At 43.0% G+C, this 21,032-nt stretch overlaps 1 protein-coding gene across 2 annotated transcripts in view; it reads left to right on the plus strand.

Moving 5' to 3' along the window:
• The first annotated feature begins 1,254 nt into the window (after nucleotides 1-1,254).
• KLHL26 (kelch like family member 26) overlaps nucleotides 1,255-21,032 on the plus strand; it is an 80,577-nt gene continuing 60,799 nt past the window's right edge. For both annotated transcript variants that reach the window (XM_082243478.1, XM_082243479.1), the window contains exon 1: nucleotides 1,255-1,372. In XM_082243478.1, coding sequence (XP_082099604.1) covers nucleotides 1,326-1,372 — 47 coding nt within the window. In that variant the 5' untranslated portion in view covers nucleotides 1,255-1,325. The remainder of the gene's footprint in view (nucleotides 1,373-21,032) is intronic.

Genomic DNA, 21,032 nt, shown 5'->3' on the forward strand with positions numbered 1-21,032 from the left:
TGTTGTTTTTTTTTTTTAACGCATAATGGCGGCGATCTGCGTTTTTTTTTGCGGGACTGCGACATTGCGGCGGACAGATCGGACCCTTGACTGACATTTTTGACACTTTTGGGGTTACCAGTAACATTAGTACAGTAATCAGTGCTATACATATGCACTGTTACTGTAAAAATGACACTGGCAGTGAAGGAGTTAACTGTATTGGAGAGGGAGGGGTTAAGTGTGTCCTAGGGGATTTTTTCTAACTATGGGGGGAGGGACCTGTGAAATGATCACAGAGACCTGTGATCCTTTATAGAAGGATCACAGGCACTCTGTGATCATTCCAGGGTGAAGGACGGTCAGCTGTGTTTACAACGGCTGACCGTTCTTCTCTCTCAGCGGGGATCGATTGCGGGTGTCAGGCGGCAATCGGAGCCGCCGGCCCCGTGCATGGGGATCCCCGCTACTGAGTGGGGGAGGGAGCGCGCCGGCGGCTGCGTGTGCTTGCCCCCTAGCAGAAGGCGCGTGACCGACGTAGGGCTACGTCGGTTCACGCAGGAGGGGCTGCCTGCCGCAGTACAACGGCGGCGGGTGGTCCTTTAATGGTTAGTAGTGCGTTTTATTTATTTTTCATATATATGTGAGCCCAGCCTTGAGCCCTGATTCAAGGGGTTAATAAAAAAAAAAAAAAAGCTAACATCACCAAAGCTTAGTGACCCAGTGATGGTGAACCTTGGCACTCCAGATGTTTTGGAACTACATATCCCATGATGCTCAACTTCACTGCAGAGTGCATTAGCATCATGGGAAATGTAGTTCCAAATCATCTGGGGTGCAAAGGTTCCCCATCACTGGCCCTAGTCCATACGTCCCAACTTTTTGCAATTGGAACGAGGGACACCTATTAGAAAATGTATATAGGCATAGGACACACCCCCTGCCACGCCCCCTTAAAGGAGAATTATAAAAAAAATGATTAGTTAAACCCACGTGTTTCTTTTTTTTTACCACTTCTATTCCTTTTTATTGGCTTTTGGAATTTACAAACGCATCAATTTAGAAATTGGATGATAAGTTTAGCACTGGGAAACACTTTCTGAAATATAAAAAGCCTGTTTTATAGAAAACTATATAAATGAGGGACAAATGAGGAGGAAAGAGGGACTTTGTACCAATTCAGGGACAGCTATGATTTTTTTTCCTATAGGTGATGTTTTGCAGAGGAGACTAGAGGCCAGCTATCACTATGTGGGGATGAATGTGATAGTATGAGGCAGCCGTGTGTAGAGCTTGCCATGCGGCTGTCTCTTTAAAGCCTTGTAACCTGAGCCGGCCCCAGGAACATGGCGGAGTCCGGTGGAGGAGAGTTTAGCTGTGTCGGGCACAGCAGGTGAGCTCACCCACCCACACACATAGGAACACACAGGAAGCTGCTATCCTGAGGGGGTGACACCGCGTGCGGCCTCCCCTCCAGTGCATACACCGCGCTCTGTGGTACGGGGAGGCGCCGCTAACATACTCCGGGGATGATGGTTGGTGCAGGCCTCAGAAAGGGGTGTGAAGCCTGGAAACTTCCCCCTTCCCTCTGTATCCTGGACGGCTTCCCCCATAGACCTACGCTGTGCTAGTGACTGAATGAGCTGACACACTTCTATCTCAGCCATATGCTATAGTTACAATAGAACTTCTCCTCATTCAATAGGCACAGGGTGGACATGCTGTACTAACTGGGGAATTCATTCTGCATGGGTGCAGCAGCCAGAGTGCCAGTGCTGGTGCCCCATTCATGTACCTGGCACAGACAATGCCAGCAAAGGACTTCATACCTTTAACCACTTAAGCCCCGGGGGAATTGGCTGCTCAATGACCAGGCCCTATTTTGCGATTCAGCACTGCGTGAATTTAACGGACAATTGCACGGTCGTGCGACGTTGTACCCAAACAAAATTGATGTCCTTTTTTTCCCACAAGCAGAGCTTTCTTTTAGGTATTTGATCACCTGTGCGATTTTTATTTTTTGCGCTATAAACAAAAAAAGAGTGACAATTTTGAAAAAATAACAATATTTTTCACATTTTTTTTATATGAAATTCTCAAAAAAAATGTAAAGATCAAAATTTTTTAACATTTTAGGCCAATTTGTTTTCTGCTACATATTTTTGGTAAAAAAAATTGCGATAAGTGTATTTTGATTGGTTTGCGCAAAAGTTATTGCGTTTACTAACTACGGTAAAGATTTATGTAATTTTTTTTTTACTAGTAATGACAGCGATCTGCGATTTTTGTAGGACTGCGACATTGCGGCGGACAGATCGGACCCCTGACTGACATTTTTGAGTCTTTTGGGGGTACCAATGACATTACTACAGTAATCAGTGCTATACATATGCACTGTTACTGTAAAAATGACACTGGCAGGGAAGGGGTTAACTGTATTGGTAATCAAGGGGTTAAATGTGACCCTAGGGGTGTGATTCTAACTGTAAGGGGGCGTGGCTTGTTAGATCATCACCGAGACATGCGATCCTATATAGCAGGAACACATAGCCTCTGTGATTACTTTAGTGAGAATGACAGACGGCTGTGTTTACATCAGCTGTCTGTCCTCTCTCAGCTGCGGGAGATTGTGAGTGGCCAGCGGCCATCGGAGCCGCCGGTCACACACACACTGGCTCCCCAGCTGACCAGCGGGAGTGCGGCGCGCGCTCGTCCCCTAGAGTCTCCTGAGCGAGCGACGTTATATTATGTCGCTTTGCCCAGGAGCGGCTGCCTGCTGCTGTAAAACTGAGGTGGGCAGTCGTTATGTTGTTAATGCTGGTTCAAACTAGTGCAATGCCAGGCATTGCATGTGATTCGCATTGCTTTGCAGATCACATGCAATGTCTGTGCGATGCGATTTCATGTATGGCTGAAATCGCATTCGCACCAAAGGGTGCAGGACCCTTTTTTTGGGTCCACACTGTAATCGGATCACACCTATGCGAGCCGATTCCTGCACCATTTCACAGTTTGCACTGCGAACTAATGGGGGGGTGTCATTAACTTTACATTGACACCCCCAGCGATTCGCAGATCTCAGTGTGAACCACTGTGCGGTTATGCTGCGAACCGCCACTGACTCGAAGGGTTTCCCCCGCATTGCACCAGTGTAAACCGGGACTGACGCCGGTATGTGAACGGCGCCTATGGGATCGCGGGCAGAATTGCTGCTATTCTGCCCGTGATCCTGAATCATTGCAAATTGTGGGACGCCCGTGCGTTTTCCGTGACTTGCGATGGCACCCCAACGCGGCACGATTGTCGCCCAATGAATCGCTGTAAAATCGTGCAAACTGAATCGCTGGACGCCTGTCGCCCAAAAAAAGTTCTTGTACTATTTTTGGAAAACAGGCTTCCCGCAATTCTGTTTGCGTGATTTTACCGCGATTCTTCAGGCGACAGGCGATTTGCAATGATTCAGGGTTGCAGGCAGATTTGCCAGTATGTGAGCCTAAAGCCTCGTACACACGTACCGATTGTTGGCCATAAATATTCGGCCGACGGCCGATTGTAGGCTTGTTAGTGTGATGCTTCCGACAGCCGACAGCGCATTTTCGGCCGAACATAATCTGTTGTGCAAGCATTAAAATTTTTGTATGCCGACACCAGAACGGCCGATTGTTCCTCAGTCAGTACAGAAGTACAGAATTCGGCCGACAATCAGCAGATTTGCAAGACTGGGCATGCTCAGAGAAGAAAAAACACACGGAAAGTTAACCATCACATGACATCACTTCTGCAGTCGGCTGTTGTTGGCCGACAAAATTTGTGTGCAGTCTTTAGCACTTTTCAGCGGACAGGACAGCCCTGGACAAAAGACGGCCGATCGGTCGGCCGACGATCGGTACGTGTGTACGAGGCATTAGGCTACATTCACACCTAGGCGTTGCTATTTTTTCGGGCGTTTTACAGGCGTTTTTGTGCAGGCGTTTTTAGGTTGACAAGTGACCAATGAAAAAAAAAATGTAAACGCCTGTATTCTGCCTAAAAAAAGAAGCTCATGTACTTTTTTGAGCCACAGGCGCTTAAGGCGACAGAACACTCAGATGTGAACAGCAGCCATTGAAATGAATGGGATTTGTCTTATTGGGCATTTTTAGAGCTGAGGCTTAGAGCAGAAAATCACCCAAAAACGCCTAGATGTGAATGGAGCCTTAGCACTGACCAAAGGAGTTTTGTACTGGGGCTGAACGGAGCCTGATGGGGAACCTAGAGATTACTTCCTTTTGTTAGGCAGTGGGCGCATCAAAAGTACTATTCAGTCCAATAGCTGTTTTCGAATCTGCTTGCTGCCGTGCGCTATCAATCAAGAGTAAAGCAGACCCAATGGTGGACTAATCGCTCAGTTCTCTGAGGCTCCGCCTACCCAGGGAGAAGTCATTTTCCAAATACTGGCATTGCCATATTTGGGTAATGACCTCACTTGTACACCTGGCCCCCTTAGACAGTGTTGCCAACCTACCAGATTTAAATTTACTGACACAACATTCAAAATGTACTGGCACAGCCAAGTTTTTACTGGCATTTCCAAATGTTACAAAATTATAGTTTTAAGTGCAGATTTCAGTATTCAGGCTGCAAACAAGTACACTATGCAATGTGCAATGTGGTTTAAGGTAGATATTAAGACAAAAACATATTTCTTACTTTATTTTTGATATAGTAGGTAGCCCAGGGCCAGGACTCGGGAGGTAAGAAATTAGAATGGGTGATATACACACATTAAACTGACTCTCACAGTGACACTGACAGCAGTGTGCAGCAGCACAGATCACCGACACGTCCCCTCCTGAATCACTGTCAGGGCCATCTTTAACACAGGGCAAAAGGGGCAGCTGCCCCGGGCCCAGTCGTTGTGGGGCCGAAAGCAGCTGCCTCTTGAGCCGGCACTACCTGCAAATAGTTAATAAGGACATTTGAGAGGGCCCAAGTAAATGTTTGCCCAGGGTCAATATTAGACAGCCCTGGTCACAGTGACAGTCTCTCTCTACACCTACGTATGTATTCACTTCTGCCCTCAAGCACGAGGGGATGGGGGCACGTTAAAAAATGTTATATTAATATTTTATTTAATTTTTATTTTTACTGTCCTTTTTTATTTATTTTTTAATCATTTTTATGGCTATCACAATAAATGTAAACATCTCTTGTGATCGAAATACGGTGTGACAGGTCTTCTTTATAGAGACATTTGAGGTCTAGAAGACCCCAAATCTCTCCTCTACCCTGGACCGTAGAAGATAAAAAAAAAAAAAAAAACATTGATATCTACCTTCCAGGGGAAAAAAAATGGCATCTACATCTGCTAGAGCCGGAAGTGACATCATTATGTTGTTTCCTGTCTCCCAGGATCATAGAGATGGCCAGAGACCATCTAGTCCACAGCAAACTCTGTGGTATCGGATCCTGGCTATAACCACTTCAACTTCAGGACATCATTTGAGGTCTTGGGGGCGGGGAAGTAAACTCTTGGTATAAACTTGGACCGAAAGGTAAGCTTATAATAATGCCCCGTACACACGTGCAGATTATCTGAAGACTTTTGTCTGTAGACTTACCAAAACCATATAATATGAGGTCAAACCTAAACACTTTCAATTTGTATGCAATCCGGCAGGCCCTTGCACTACATAGAAAAGGTAAATCTGCAGATAATCTGCACGTGTGTACGGGGCATTAGTCTTATCTGTAGGCACCGTTAATACAGTGCATCGGGAAAATTTTCACAGCTACTTTTTACACGTTTTGGTATGTTCAAGCCCTATTCTAAAATGGATTCAATTCATTATTTTCCTCAAAATTCTACAAACAATACCCCATAATGACAATGTGAAAGAAGTTTGTTTGAAATATTTGCAAATTTATTAAAAATAAAAAAACAAAAAATCCCATGTATGGAAGTATTCACAGCCTTTGCCATGACACTCAATATTAAGCTCAGGTGCATCCTGTTTCCACTGATCATCCTCGAGTTGTTTTTACATTTTGATTGGAGTCCACCTGTGGTAAATTCAGCTGATTGGACATGATTTGGAAAGGCACACACCTGTCTATATAAGGTCCCACAGTTAACAGCACAAACCAAGCCATGAAGTCTTAAGCCCTGTACACACGCACAGATTGTTGGACGTAAATTGTTGGCCAACGTCCGATCTGCCGATTGTTGGCTTGTTAGTATGATGCTTCCGACAACCAACTGCGAATTTTCGGCCGAAAAAAATCTGGTGTGCATGCTATAAAATTTTTGTTGGCCAACAACAGAACGGCCGATTGTTCCTCAGTCAGTACAGATTTCGGCAGACAAAAATCTGATGAGCAAGACTGGGCATGCTCAGAGAAGAAAAAACACACGGAAAGTAAACCATCACATGACATCACTTCTGAAGTTGGTTTTTGTTGGCCAACAAAAGTCCAGTGCAAGTCTAGAGCACATTTCAACCAACAAACAACACTGGACAAAAGACGGCCGATCGGTCGGCCAACAATCTGTGCGTGTGTACGGGGTTTTAAGGCCCGTACACACGATAAGAAAATCTGTAGGGAAAATTCGTCCGACGACCGATCTGCCGATTTTCGGATTGTTAGTATGGTGCTTTCGACAGCCAACTCCGACTTTTCGGCTGACAAAATCCTGATGTGCAGGCTATAAAATTTTTGTCGTCCGTCAAAACAACGTCCGATTTTCATCTCATTAGTACAGATTTCAATGGAAAAAAAAAAATCGGAGTTCCGGAGTTAAAGCGGAGTTCCGGCCACAAAAAAAAAATTTCAACATACATACCCCCAGGACAGTCAGGGCTAGTACATTCCACAATGGCTAGCCTCTGATCTGTCCCGGTTTGCACTTACCTGCAAGAAGAAATACTTACTTTTAAAATTTCTTCTTCAGCGCTGCCATCTCAGGTGTGGGCAGCTTGAAGCCAGCGCGATCCTCTTCTGTGTCCTCTTCCATCCTCTTTGGTCCCACGATGCACTGCGCCGGCCCCGCCGTCTGCAGCGTCATCCCTGCACAGCTTCTGGGCATGCCCAGAAGCTGTTTAGCAAGGTATGACGGCGCCTGCACCGGAACTGACGTCGGGGCCGGTGCAGGCGCATTGATTCCTGGGAGCGATGACGTTCAGGTCCCAGGAATCATTGCAAAGCGGAAGTGACGGCCCGCCGAGGTAGGAAGTGGAAGAAAGGTAAGTGTTTTTCTGCAATTAAAAGGTAAGTAAAAAAAAAAAACAATCGTAACTACCCGTTTCTTTTTCAGGTGAGCTATAGCAAGCGGATGGCCCAAAAGCTTGTAGCATCAAACTCAAAAAGACTTGAGGCTGTAATTGGTGCAAAAGGTGCTTTGTACATGTGATTTTTTTAATTTATTTTTTTAATAAATTTGCAAAGATTTTGAAAAACCTCTTTCACGTTGTCAGTTGTCATTATGGGGTATTGTTTGTAGAATTTTGAGGAACAAAATGAATTCACTCCATTTTGGAATAAGGCTGTAACATAACAAAATGTGGAAAAAGTGAAGCGCTGTGAATGCGCTCCGGATGCACTGTATTGTTTAAATTTGTGCCGTTTAGAAGATAATCGCATCGGCTACAGCCGATGACGGCACCAGTGCGTGCGCGGTAGCTTTGCATTCACAGCACACTGAGTGTGCCCTGATTGCAGAGAGTGTTGTGCTGCAATGGTGACTTCCATATGCATGCACAGGAGTGAAGTCATCACAGCCCAGATGTTCAAACAGCTGGAGAGCATGAACCCAGAAAGAAGACAAGGCGAAGATGGAAGCACCAAGAGTAGTGACCGCTCAGTGCTGGGGGGCTCACTAAACAGGCAGTGGGCCTAATTTAAAAAAGCAGAACTGTACTCGCCTTCACTCCAGCACTGCATTGTCCTGGAGCTGCAACACTGGCTATTAACCATTTGCTGACCGCCTCCTGTATATTTACTGCGGCATTCAGCCGCTTTCAGGCAAAGTGACGTAGTACTACGTCGCTTGCCAAAGAGCCTGTAGGGGGCAAGCGCGCGGCGACATGCTCCTGCCCCTGCTCGTTCCCTGCCTAGCCAGTGCGTGTGACCGATGGCTCCGATGGCTGCCGGCCACTCGCGATCTCCCGCAAGAGAGGGAGAAAGACAGACGGCTGATGTAAACACAGCCGTCTGTCATTCTCACTGAAGTATTCAGAGGCTATGCGATCCTGCTATATAGGATCGCATGTCTCTGTGGTTACTTCGCTAGCCACGCCCCCTAACAGTTAGAATCACACCCCTAGGGACACACTTAACCCTTGATCACCAATAAAGTTAACCCCTTCCCTGCCAGTGTCATTTTTTGCAGTAACAGTGCATATTTATAGCACTGATTACTGTAGTAATGTCACTGGTACCTTCAAAAGTGTCAAAAATGTCAGTCAGGGGTCCAATCTGTCCGCTGCAATGTCACAGTCTTGCAAAAAAATAGAAGATCGCCGCCATTACTAGTTTAAAAAAAAAACAATAAAGATGACAAATCTTTCCCGTAGTTATTAAACGCAAAAACTTTTGCGCAAACCAATCAAAATACGCTTATTTCGTTTTTTTTTTTTTTTTTTTACTAAAAATATGTAGCAGAGACCAAATTGGCCTAAAATGTTAAAATTTTGATTTTTTAATTTTTTTGGGGGGAATTTCATATAAAAAAAATTTGAAAAATATTGTTGTTTTTTTCAAAAATGTCGCTCTTTTTTTTTTTTTGTTTATGGTGCAAAAAATAAAAATCGCACAGGTGATCAAATACCACCAAAAGAAAGCTCTGTTTGTGGGGGGAAAAAAAGGACATCAATTTCATTTGGGTACAGTGTTGCACGACTGCGCAATTGTCGGTTAAAATCACGCAGTGCCGAATCGCAAATTAGGGCCTGGTCATTAAGCAGCCAAATCCTCCGGGGCTAAAGTGATTAGGACCGTTGACTGCTTTTCTTCTGGGTTCTCATCTTTGGCCGCTTTGATTTGCCAGACTGAAATATCACTCTTGTGCATGCGTGGGAGTTCACCCATCTCTGAGTTGGACAGACGCAGATTTATGTAAAATATGGACAGGCAGGTAAACTTTTTTGCACAAAAAATTCTACATTAAAAAACCTGCTCACATTATTTTTAAATTCCACTTTAAAGTTCCACTTTGATTACCATCATTTTCTTAATCGGCAAACTGGCGGCAATTCTTTAAAATCTGTCACAGCCATATCAATAAGTGAGAGCAGTAAGAGCCTTTCTAGTACACTGTCGGCTGCATAGCCGCATTGGTTGTTAGGACACTGTCGGCTGCATAGCCTCATTGGTTGTAGGGACACTTGTCGGCTGCATAACGTTATTGGTTGGGCCCTTCCCAACCAATAACACAGTGATCAGTGTTGCTAGTTTTAACCAATGGACATGACCATTTGTGAAAAACCTGACAGGCTGGTTATACAAAAGTCAATTGTTATAACGACTTCTGTACAACCAGCCTATCCATTTATGGTTTGAAATTTGTCCGGTCCCTGCGGAACAGGCAAAACTTTGATCCATATATGGCCGCTGTTACTCTAGTTGCAGCAGAATCAGCATTTCACAGCGACAACTGCTGGTATGTATGATTACCAGTAAAAGTCACCTTTACTTGTAGGCACTGTTTGAATGAAGATCCTAAAGCAGAGCTCCACCCAAAATGGGAAGCTCCGCTTGTTTGCGCCCTCCACTGCTACATTTGGCACTTTTTTGGGGGGAGCGAGTAACTGGTTTTGACAGGTACCTGCTCCCACTTCTTGGTAAAATTGCTGTACAGTGATCTTTATCATGTCTGCCTTCTTCCCCCCCCCCGCTGCCTTCTGGGGACCTGTGTGTGTGTGTGTCACAGAAGACGACGGGACCATTCAGAAAGCACAGCGTGACTTACACATGCGCAGTAGGAAACCGTCTGTGAAGCCTAAGGGTTTCACTGCTGGTTTCTCTTGCTTGCAATGCTGATGTACGAATCGGCTTGGGGTGCCGACTATGTATGATCCCTGGACAGGTAAGGGTCCTGTAGCTGCTGACTTTTATTTATTTTTTCCCCAGACTGAAACTCCACTTTAGGCCCCTTTCACACATACGGTCCGTTCAGTTCATCAGTTCAGTCACGTCAAATGTGTCCGTTTTTCGTCCGTTTTTCGTCCGTTTTTCGTCCGTTTTTCGTCCGTTTTTCGTCCGTTTTTCGTCCGTTTTTCGTCCGTTTTTCGTCCGTTTTTCGTCCGTTTTTCGTCCGTTTTTCGTCCGTTTTTCGTCCGTTTTTCGTCCGTTTTTCGTCCGTTTTTCGTCCGTTTTTCGTCCGTTTTTCGTCCGTTTTTCGTCCGTTTTTCGTCCGTTTTTCGTCCGTTTTTCGTCCGTTTTTCGTCCGTTTTTCGTCCGTTTTTCGTCCGTTTTTCGTCCGTTTTTCGTCCGTTTTTCGTCCGTTTTTCGTCCGTTTTTCGTCCGTTTTTCGTCCGTTTTTCGTCCGTTTTTCGTCCGTTTTTCGTCCGTTTTTCGTCCGTTTTTCGTCCGTTTTTCGTCCGTTTTTCGTCCGTTTTTCGTCCGTTTTTCGTCCGTTTTTCGTCCGTTTTTCGTCCGTTTTTCGTCCGTTTTTCGTCCGTTTTTCGTCCGTTTTTCGTCCGTTTTTCGTCCGTTTTTCGTCCGTTTTTCGTCCGTTTTTCGTCCGTTTTTCGTCCGTTTTTCGTCCGTTTTTCGTCCGTTTTTCGTCCGTTTTTCGTCCGTTTTTCGTCCGTTTTTCGTCCGTTTTTCGTCCGTTTTTCGTCCGTTTTTCGTCCGTTTTTCGTCCAGTTGACATCAGTTGACATCAGTTGACATCAGTTGACATCAGTTGACATCAGTTGACATCAGTTGACATCAGTTGACATCAGTTTTTCATCCGTTGTCATCAGTTGACATCAGTTTTTCATCCGTTGTCATCAGTTGACATCAGTTTTTCATCCGTTGTCATCAGTTGACATCAGTTTTTCATCCGTTGTCATCAGTTGACATCAGTTTTTCATCCGTTGTCATCAGTTGACATCAGTTTTTCATCCGTTGTCATCAGTTGACATCAGTTTTTCATCCGTTGTCATCAGTTGACATCAGTTTTTCATCCGTTGTCATCAGTTGACATCAGTTTTTCATCCGTTGTCATCAGTTGACATCCGTTTTTCATCCGTTGTCATCAGTTGACATCCGTTTTTCATCCGTTGTCATCAGTTGACATCCGTTGACATCCGTTGTCATCAGTTGACATCCGTTGACATCCGTTTTTCGTCCGATCCGTTTTTTTGACAGATGAAAAATAGGGCATTCATCCGTTCAAAAAAACGGACATTGACGGAAGCGGATGAAAACGGATGTTAACTGATGATCATCAGTTGTCATCCGTTTTTACATAGAGATGCATTGATGTCCGTTTTTCATCCGTCAACGGATGGATGAAAAACGGACAAACGGACAGCATGTGTGAAAGGGGCCTTAAGTTCAACATGTCAACGGTTTCCATGGAGTGTACTTAGTTTTTTTTATGTGATGTCAAATGTAGATTGCCTGGTAAATCCTTGTTGTAGGTATCCATCTGAACTCCTAGAATGTACCATTACTCTTTGCAAATGTATACAGTAGAAGTATGTCCTGTGCGTACACGCATTCAAAAACCTGACATTTCTATTGGATTGTACTGTAAGCTCCAACGAGCAGGGCCCTCTAATTCCTCCTGTATTCAATTGTATTGTAACTGTACTGTCTGCCCTCATTTTGTTATACAAACTGTTGGCACTATATAAATCCTGTATAATAATAATGTGTCCCTTTTATTTGTTACTAGTTGAGCTTCACCCCAGTCCTGACCTGGTGTAATCTTTATTGCTTCTGTAAATGATGTGCTCACCTTTCTTTGCAATTAGCTTTATATCCGGATAGTTTGTAAGCCAGGACACAATTATTTGAACAGTGGGGTGGATTTATTTACCTGTTTTATATTATTCCTATTTGGGTATGGCTCACAGGCATTTAAAGCAGTTCTATTTAAAGTGGAACAGCAGCTAAGCAAGTTAAACGTACAGTGGAAATGTAAGTGTTTTTGTGCCCTCTACTATAGTTTATCAGTTTAAGAGAGCAGCATTTATTATTTTAATGATAGGTTTTCCTTTTAACCACTTAAGCCCCGGAAGATTTTACCCCCTTCCTGACCAGGGGGTATTTTGCGATTCGGCACTGCGTGATTTTAACGGACAATTGCGCGGTCGTGCGACGCTGTACCTAAACGAATTTGACGTCCTTTTTTTCCCACAAACAGAGCTTTCTTTTGGTGGTATTTGATCACCTGTGCGATTTTTTTTTTTTTTTTTTTTTTTTGATCACGCGCTATAAACAAAAAAAGAGCGTCAATTTTGCAAAAATAACAATATTTTTCACATTTTTTTTATATGAAATTCCCCAAAAAAAAAAGTAAAAATCAAAATTTTTTAAAATTTTCGGCCAATTTGTTTTACGCTACATATGTTTGGTAAAAAAAATCGCAAAAAGCGTATTTTGATTGGTTTGCGCAAAAGTTATCGCGTTTACTAACAAAGGGAAAGATTTTTGTCATTTTTGTTGTTTTTTTTTAACGCGTAATGGCGGCGATCTGCAATTTTTTTTTTTTGCGGTACTGCGACATTGGGGCGGACAGATCGGACCCTTGACTGACATTTGTGACACTTTTGGGGTTACCAGTGACATTTCTACAGTAATCAGTGCTATACATATGCACTGTTACTGTAAAAATACACTGGTAGTGAAGGGGTTAACTTTATTTGGAAGGGAGGGGCTGTGTGTATCCCTAGGGGCGTGCTTTCTACTGTGATTGGCTGTGGCTTGAGCTGTAAGGACACTGATCAACGGATCTACATACTAGATCCGTTTTATCAGTGTCTTTACAGCGAGGAGAATGACAGGCAGCTTGTTTACACAAGCTGCCTGACATTCTCCCTCTCCCCCGCCGATCGCCGAGTGACCGGCGGACATCGGGTCCGCTGGTCACACGCGCGGGGGGGTCCGTGACCACGCGGGAGCAAGAGCGCGCCTCCGGGGGCGCGCGCTCGCTCCCTAGACCCTCACAAGCTAGTGACGTAGCCCTACGTCACTTTGCCTGTGAGGGGCTGACTGCCGACGTAGATCGGCGTTAGGCAGTCGGCAAGTGGTTAAAGCAGGTTTTTGGACAAACCATTACAGTGTCTTTCCAGGCATATAGCAAAATTATTAATTTCCAGGGTATCCCAAATACAATGTCCACGCTGTACCATTGTATGTACCTAAAGTTCAGCTTTAAAAACATTGAAAAACACTTTTTTGAAATTGTTAATTTATTAAAGCTTATAAATTGCCTTAGGGCTCTTTCACAAGGGCGCTCCGTGTGTCCGCAAATCATCCTATTTTTTTTGCGGATGATTTGCGGACATAATGTAAGTCTATGGCATTGCGGATGTCAGTGGAATACCATCCGCTGACATCCGATTTTCTTCCTTTCAGTTCTGTTCCGCTTTTTGGAACGGAACAGAACCCTATTTTTCCTCCGTTCAAAAAATGGAAAGGAAGGAAAATCGGATGTCAGCGGTGTCATCCGCTGACATCCGCAATGCCCATAGACTTACATTATGTCCGCATATCATCCGCAAACGGATGGGATGATATGCGGACTTACGGAGCGGATGACACAAATGTCATCCGCTCCGTGAAAAAAAAAATCCCGCAGCGGAGCTTTCACACGGAGCGGCCGTGTGAAAGAGCCCTTAATCTTTTACTGCTGCCACCATAAGTACTGCAGGAGGCAGTAACAGGATATAAACAAGTTCATGGCTGCAATAGCTCTTGTGAGCATGTTTTTTACTTTTTTCAGCAGACTGGGCTTGTTAAAAAAAAAATCTGGGTGGCTGTAAAGCTACTTAATCACTTCTACATTGCTGTAAGGTGTACCACTTACAGTCTCATCCTTTTTTAATTTTTTTTTATTGAAACAGAAAGTTATAGATTTTAATTATAGTGTGTGTTTGTGTACAAAAATTATTTTTTTAAGTTGTAAACTTTTAAGGGTTTTTACCATAACCACTTGCCAACCAGCCACCGTAGTTTTACTGCCGCAGGTCGGCTCTATTACGCAAAACGACATACCTGTCGTGTAATAGATAGTGGGGGGGCGCACATGCGCTGATTGGCCAGAGGGGGGAGCCAATCAGCAGGACTGGCGGACGCGATCACTCCCCATTATGATAGAACAGCTGTCTGCCTATGTAAACAAGGCAGATCGCCGTTCTGTCAGAGATGAGCATAGGGATCCTGTGTTCCTCCTATTTAGGAACAAAGGTCTCTGTATTCATGCAGTGAGTCGATCTCCCATACAGTTAGAAAACACTCCCTAGGAGCACACCTAACCCTTTGATCGCCCCTGGTGTTAACCCATTCCCTGCCAGTGTCATTAGTACAGCAACAGTGCATATTTTTAGCACTGATTATTGTAGTGTCAGATAAGTGTCCGATCTGTCCGCCACAATGTCGCAGTCCCGCTAAAAATCGCTGAACGCCCCATTGCTAGTAAAAAAATAAATAAAAATGCTATAAATCTATCCCCTAGTTTGTAGACGCAGTAACTTTTGCCAAACCAATCAATATACAGTAAACCCCCGCTCCATCGCGGTTCAGTTTTTGCGGTCCGGGTATATTGCGTTTTTTTTTTTTTTTTTTGTAATGTTATTTTACTATATAAATCATTAAAAATGAAATATTTTTGTGTTTTCCATAGCTCTTGCTCTGTCTCTGTATCTTTTATGTGTTTAAATTAGTTTCTATTGTTTTAAAAGTGTGTTTAAAGTGGAGTTCCAAACTCATTTTATACTTACCTTCATCTTCTCGCTCCGGGTCACCTGAAAAAGAAATGGCTAATCGCATTTTTTTTTTTTTTTACTTACCTCGTAGCGAAGAAAATATACTTACCTTACTTCCTTCTTCCTCCTTCCTCGGCCGCGGCCCGTCGTCACTTCCTGGCTCTGCAATGATTCCTGGGAGCTGAACGTCATCGCTCCCAGGAATCATTGCGCCTTCACCGGCCCCGACGTCAGTTCCGGGCCGCGCGCATCATCCCCTTCTAAACAGCTTCTGGGCATGCCCAGAAGCTGTGGAGGGATGACGCGCGCGTCCCGGAAGTGACGGCGGGGCCGGCGTAGGGCATCGTGGGACCGAAGAAGGCGGAAGAGGACGCTGAAGAGGATCTCGCTGGCTTCAAGCTGCCCACACCTGAGATGGCAGCGCTGGACAAGACGTTTTCAAGGTAAGTATTTGTCCTAACAGGTAAGTGCAACCCGGGACAGATCAGAGGCTAGCCATTGTGGAATGCACTAGCCCTGACTGTCCCGGGGGTATTTAAAAAAAAAAAAAAAAAAATTCCAGGGTGGAACTCCGCTTTAAAGACCTTTTAAAATGCTTTTACACATACAGTGACAGTAAAAAAAAAACACGCCTACAATGCATTTTAATAGGGTTTTTCTATTTCGCGGATTTTCACTTTTCACGGCTGGGTCCGGAACGTAACCCCCGCAATGAAAATGTATTTTTTTTTTTCACCAAAAATATGTGGCAGAATACATATTGGCCTAAAATTAGAAAATTTTAATTTATTAAAAAAAAATTTTTTTATTGGGAATGTTTTATAGCGGAAAGTAAAACATTGTTTTCTTTTCAGAATTGTCACAATTTTTTTGTTTATAGCGCAAAAAAATAAAAAAAACGCAGAGGTGATCAAATACTACCAAAAGAAAGCTCTATTTGTGGGGGGAAAAAAGGACATCAATTTTATACGGCTACAACAGTCAGTTAAAGTAATGCAGTGCTGTATTGCAAAAAATGACCTGGTCATTAAGGGGGCAAAACCTTCCGGTCCTTAAGTGGTTAAAGTGATTGTTAAGTCTCATTTAAAAAAAAATAGATAAATAACAAACACGTTTATACTTCCCTCCTCTGTGCAGTTGGTTTTGCACAGAATGGCCTGGATCCTCCTTTTCTGGGGTCCCTCTTGGCTGCTCCTCCTTCCTGTTGAGTGGCCCCACAGAAAGCAGCTTGCTATGGGGGCACCCGAGCCGAGCTGCAGTTCCATGTATCCATTCAGATGCGGAGCTGCCGTTCAGCCCCGCTCCCTCTCTCTCCTGATTGGCTGATGCATTAAGATAAAAAAAACCTTCTGACTTTACAACTCCTTTAATGAATTCTTTGCATTAAAGTGGTAGTAAAGCACTGTGCCTGGCTACAGTTCTTTTCTCCCCTCTCCCTGCTCTCACAGGCTGCACTTATAGCAGCAGGAGCAATTGGCTCCTGCTGCTGTCAATCAAATCCTGAGAGGAGGCCGAGCCATGCTGTATTTGTCTATGAATGCACACAGCCTGCCTTGGGATTGCATCTGCACGGATTGTTCTTGCCATCAGGACACAGCTGCGTAGCAGCATGCGGCAAGATTTTGACTTATTACACAACCGGAATTTGATGGAAATCATCCAATGGGTAGACTTGTTCAGGTGCCAACTACATGAGAAGGAATTTCCCTGACTTTCGAGATTTTTGCTTTTTACTTCCTGTTGTGGCTACAGGACAGGAAGCAAAATAGAGAATTCCCCCAGTAGAGCACAGATGGCAAAAAACAAAACTTTCCCTTACTTTATCCAAAAAAATGTTTGGACTTAAGCTATACCTTAGTCCCAGATGCAGTTCTTGGTACTTGTGCTATTCTCCAACCCTAAAGCTGGCTACACATTATACAATTTTTTTCGCTAATATATATATATATATATATACTTGTAAAAAAAAATGAAAATGACATAAATCTTTCCCGTAGTTAGTAGACACAATAACATTTGCGCAAACCAATCAAAATACGCTTATTGCGATTTTTTTTTTTTTTTTTTTTTTTTTTTTAACCAAAAATATGTAGCAGAAAACAAATTGGCCTAAAATGTTAAAAAAATGTATTTTTTAATATTTTTTTTTTTTTTTTTTATGGGAATGTCCTATAGCAGAATGTGAAATTTTTTTTTTAATTGACGCTCTTTTTTTGTTTATAGCGCAAAAATTAAAAATCGCACAGGTAATCAAATACCACCAAAAGAAAGCTCTATTTGCGGGAAAAAAAGGACGTAAATTTTGTTTGGGTACAGCATTGCACGACCACGCAGTTGTCTGTTAAATTAACGCAGTGCCGAATCACAAAATAGGGCCTGGTGAGGAAGGGGGTAAAATCTTCCAGGGCTGAAGTGGTTAAGTACACCCAGGAAAGAATCCAGGCCTTTTTTAGCGCAATCTAGTGAGCTAGCCAGAACCACCTCTGGGGGAAGTCTATTCCACATTTTCACAACTCTTACGGTGAAGAAACCTTTCCGTATTTGGAGATGAAATCTGTTTTCCTCTAGACGTGAAGAGTGCCCCCTTGTCCTCTGTGTTGACTTTAAAGTGAATAACTCAACACCAAGGTCACTATATGGACCCCTTATGTATTTATACATGCATACCCCCCCTTAATTTCCTCTTCTCAAGAGAGAACAAATTCAGTTCCTCTAATCTTTTCTCATAGCTGAGCTCCTCCATGCCTCTTATCAGTTTGGTTGCCCTTCTCTGCACTTTCTCCATTTCCCCAATATCCTTTTTAAGAACTTGTGCCCAAAACTGAACTGCATATTCCGGATGAGGTCTTACTAATGATTTGTACAGGGGCAAAATTATATCTCTCTCTCTGGAGTCCATGCCTCTAATAATACAAGAAAGGACTTTGCTTGGTTTTGAAACTGCAGCTTGGCATTGAACGCTATTATTAAGCTTATGAACTAACAGAACACTCAGATCCTTCTCCGCTATGGATTCCCCCAGTTCTACTCCGCCTAGTATGTATGATGCATGCATATTCTTAGCCCCCAAGTGCATAACTTTACATTTATCATCATTAAACCTCCTTTGCCACATAGCTGCCCAAAGTCTGGAGGTAAATCAGGTTTAAACCAAGGTAACCAAAGTTTTTCAAATTTGCAGATCCATTCACTCTCAATTGCTTCCATTTTAGCATGGACAAAAGCTCTACTGGTTCTGTGAATGGTTTTTGCTACAATCAGATTTTGAGTTTTCCATGCCTTCGCTATGGTTTATTTTGCGGTTGTTAAGAGCTGTAAAATAAGGCAAAGTTGATTCAGTGTAATTGTAGTGTAGATTGAAAAGAGCTATAGCAGGATTTGGTTGTATGGAAGTTTCGAACATTTTAGAAGCTAAATCAAAAACTGTCTTCCAAAATTTTTGGGGCTATTGGGCAATCTCACCATATATGGAGTTGGGTGCCAGGATCTGAAAAGTTGCAGGGTAATCGGGAGCGTATTTTGCTATCCTAGCAAAAACGAAATACCAAAGAGAAAACACCTTATAATTTGTTTCCACAGCAACAACATTAGAGGAAGCAGTATTAGTGGCTAACCATGTACTGTACCATTCAGTATCATTAAATGAGCGGTTTAGATCTAGTTCCTATTTAGAAACCTAGGGAGGGCTAGTATCAAAACCAGCTAGAATTTGTTTATAAAGTATCGAAACAAGTCCTCTGGTATGTGGGACATAATTACATACATGCTCAAAACGCAACATCTGGGAAATCAGAGTGCCCAATTGTAGGTATGGTTGGGAAATAAAATTCAGAATAATTCCAGTTGGGGGGAAGTCCATGAGTTTGTTGGTAAACACTTTCAGTACTCATCATTTTTCATTAATAGTGATTAAAATGTTTTGAAAAATAGTGCTGTATTTTAACAAGCTAGTTACATAATCTATACATTTTTGGTGAAAAGTACTAGCTGCAATGAACTAGTGCAAAAGACGGTTCTCACATTATTTTTTAATGGAATGCATTTACAAAAATGATCCCTGGGTTAAAGTTGTGTGAAAACAATTATAAATAGATCCTTCAGAGCCCATTCACACTGCCGCGACTTGTCAGGCGACTTGTCAGCCTGACAAGTCGCGGTCCATTGAGTAGTACAGGACCCGTTCTAATAGGAGCGACATAAGTCGCTCCGACTTAGAAAAAGGGTCCTGTACTACTTTGGGGCGACCTCGGAGCGACTTGCATAGACTTCCATTATGTGAAGTCCCTGCAAGTCGCGCCAAAGTCGCGGTGCACGCGACTTCACAGGTCGCCCCCCGAAGTCGTGTCGCCTCAGTGTGAACCGGCTCTCAATGTCTTGTTTTTAACGAAGTTCACTTAAATAGCATGATAGCCACTGTTGAATATCACACTGTAGATAGAGGCCTAAAAGCAAAAAAAAAACCACCACAAATTATAGTTTTCTGTGTACATCTCTTCTTTTGAATAATCTGCCTGGGATAAGTTGATACAAAAAACAGGTTAGAATACTGTTCATGTAGGATTGGTTCACTTTTAGAAACTGAAAATCAGATGCCACTGATTGCAGTAAAATCCTCCTTATCTTTACTTTGGTGCTTTGGAATCACATACATTAAAGGTTTTAACTATTTCAATCCCAGAGCCATTTTTGCGCACATGTTAATATGCACATTTTAGGCACGTTGTATATTTTCTGAAAGCAGAGATATTTTAGAATAAAATGGTGGTAGTTGCAATTTTTTAGGTCACATCAGTGCACTTGTTTATCAAACCAATTTTATATAAAATATGAGGTTGCACCAAGTTAATAGAAATCAAATATGTCAAACCTTACAATTGTGCGTGCCTTTGAAACTGTGACCAATTATGTTCATAGGCAATTATTTAAAAGCCTTTACAGGTCATTCATTTAGAGTTAACAGTGAATGAGAGCCCTAGAATTACTGCTCTCACTATACTGTGGTGCGTACGGTGATACCTAAAATGCTTAACACAATTGCTGTTCTTGCACATAGGCATACCCGATGTGTGTTTACATACAAAAAGGTGAGGCCTTAAAAAAAAAAAAAAATTTTAACCGCTTGCCGACTGCCGCACGACTATTTACTGCGGCAGTCAGCCCCCTACAGGCAAAACAACGTAGGGCTACATTGCTTGCCCACGAGCCTCTAGGGGGCGAGCCCCCTGCCCCCGCTCATTCACCAACATCCCCGCGTGAGTGACCGGTGGCTCCGATGTCCGCCGGCCACTCTCGATCTCCCGCTGGATGTAAACAAAGCCGCCTGTCATTCTCCCTGGTGTAACTGCAGAGATCATACGATCCTGCTATGTAGGATCGTATGTCTCTGTGGTTACATCACAAGCCATGCCCCCCCACAGTTAGAATCACGCCCCTAGGGATACATTTGATCCACTGATCACCAATAAAGTTAACCCCTTCCCTGCCAGTGTCATTTTTACAGTAACAGTGCATATTTATAGCACTGATTACTGTAGTAATGTCACTGGTACCCCCAAAAGTGTCAAAAATGTCAGTCAAGGGTCCGCCGCAATGTCGCAGTCCTGCAAAAAAAAACGCAGATCGCCGCCATTACTAGTAAAAAAAAAAAAAAACAATAAAAATGACATAAATCTTTCCCGTAGTTAGTAGACGCAATAACTTTTGCGCAAACCAATCAAAATAAGCTTATTGCGATTTTTTTTTTTTTATCAAACATATATGTAGCAGAAAACAAAGTGGCCTAAAATGTAAAAAAATTTAGATTTTTACATTATTTTTTTTTTTGGGGGAATTTCATAAAAAAAATGGGAAAAATATTATTTTTTCAAAATTGTCACTCCTTTTTTTGTTTATAGCGCAAAAAGTAAAAATTGCACAGGTGATCAAATACTACCAAAAAAAAAAACTCTGTGGGGAAAAGAAGGACCTCAGTTTAATTTGCGTACAGCACCGCACGACTGCGCAATTGTCTGTTAAATTTACGCAGTGCCGAATCGCAAAATAGGCCCTGGTCTTTGAGCAGGCAAATCCCCGGGGCTTAAGTGGTTAAAAGTTACTTTATTTTTTACACTTTATTGCTTTCACATAGAGGGCCAACAATCCCCCATCTGATAG

Source organism: Pelophylax lessonae (assembly GCF_965119305.1).
Source record: "Pelophylax lessonae genome assembly, chromosome: 1".
NCBI lineage: Eukaryota > Metazoa > Chordata > Amphibia > Anura > Ranidae > Pelophylax > Pelophylax lessonae.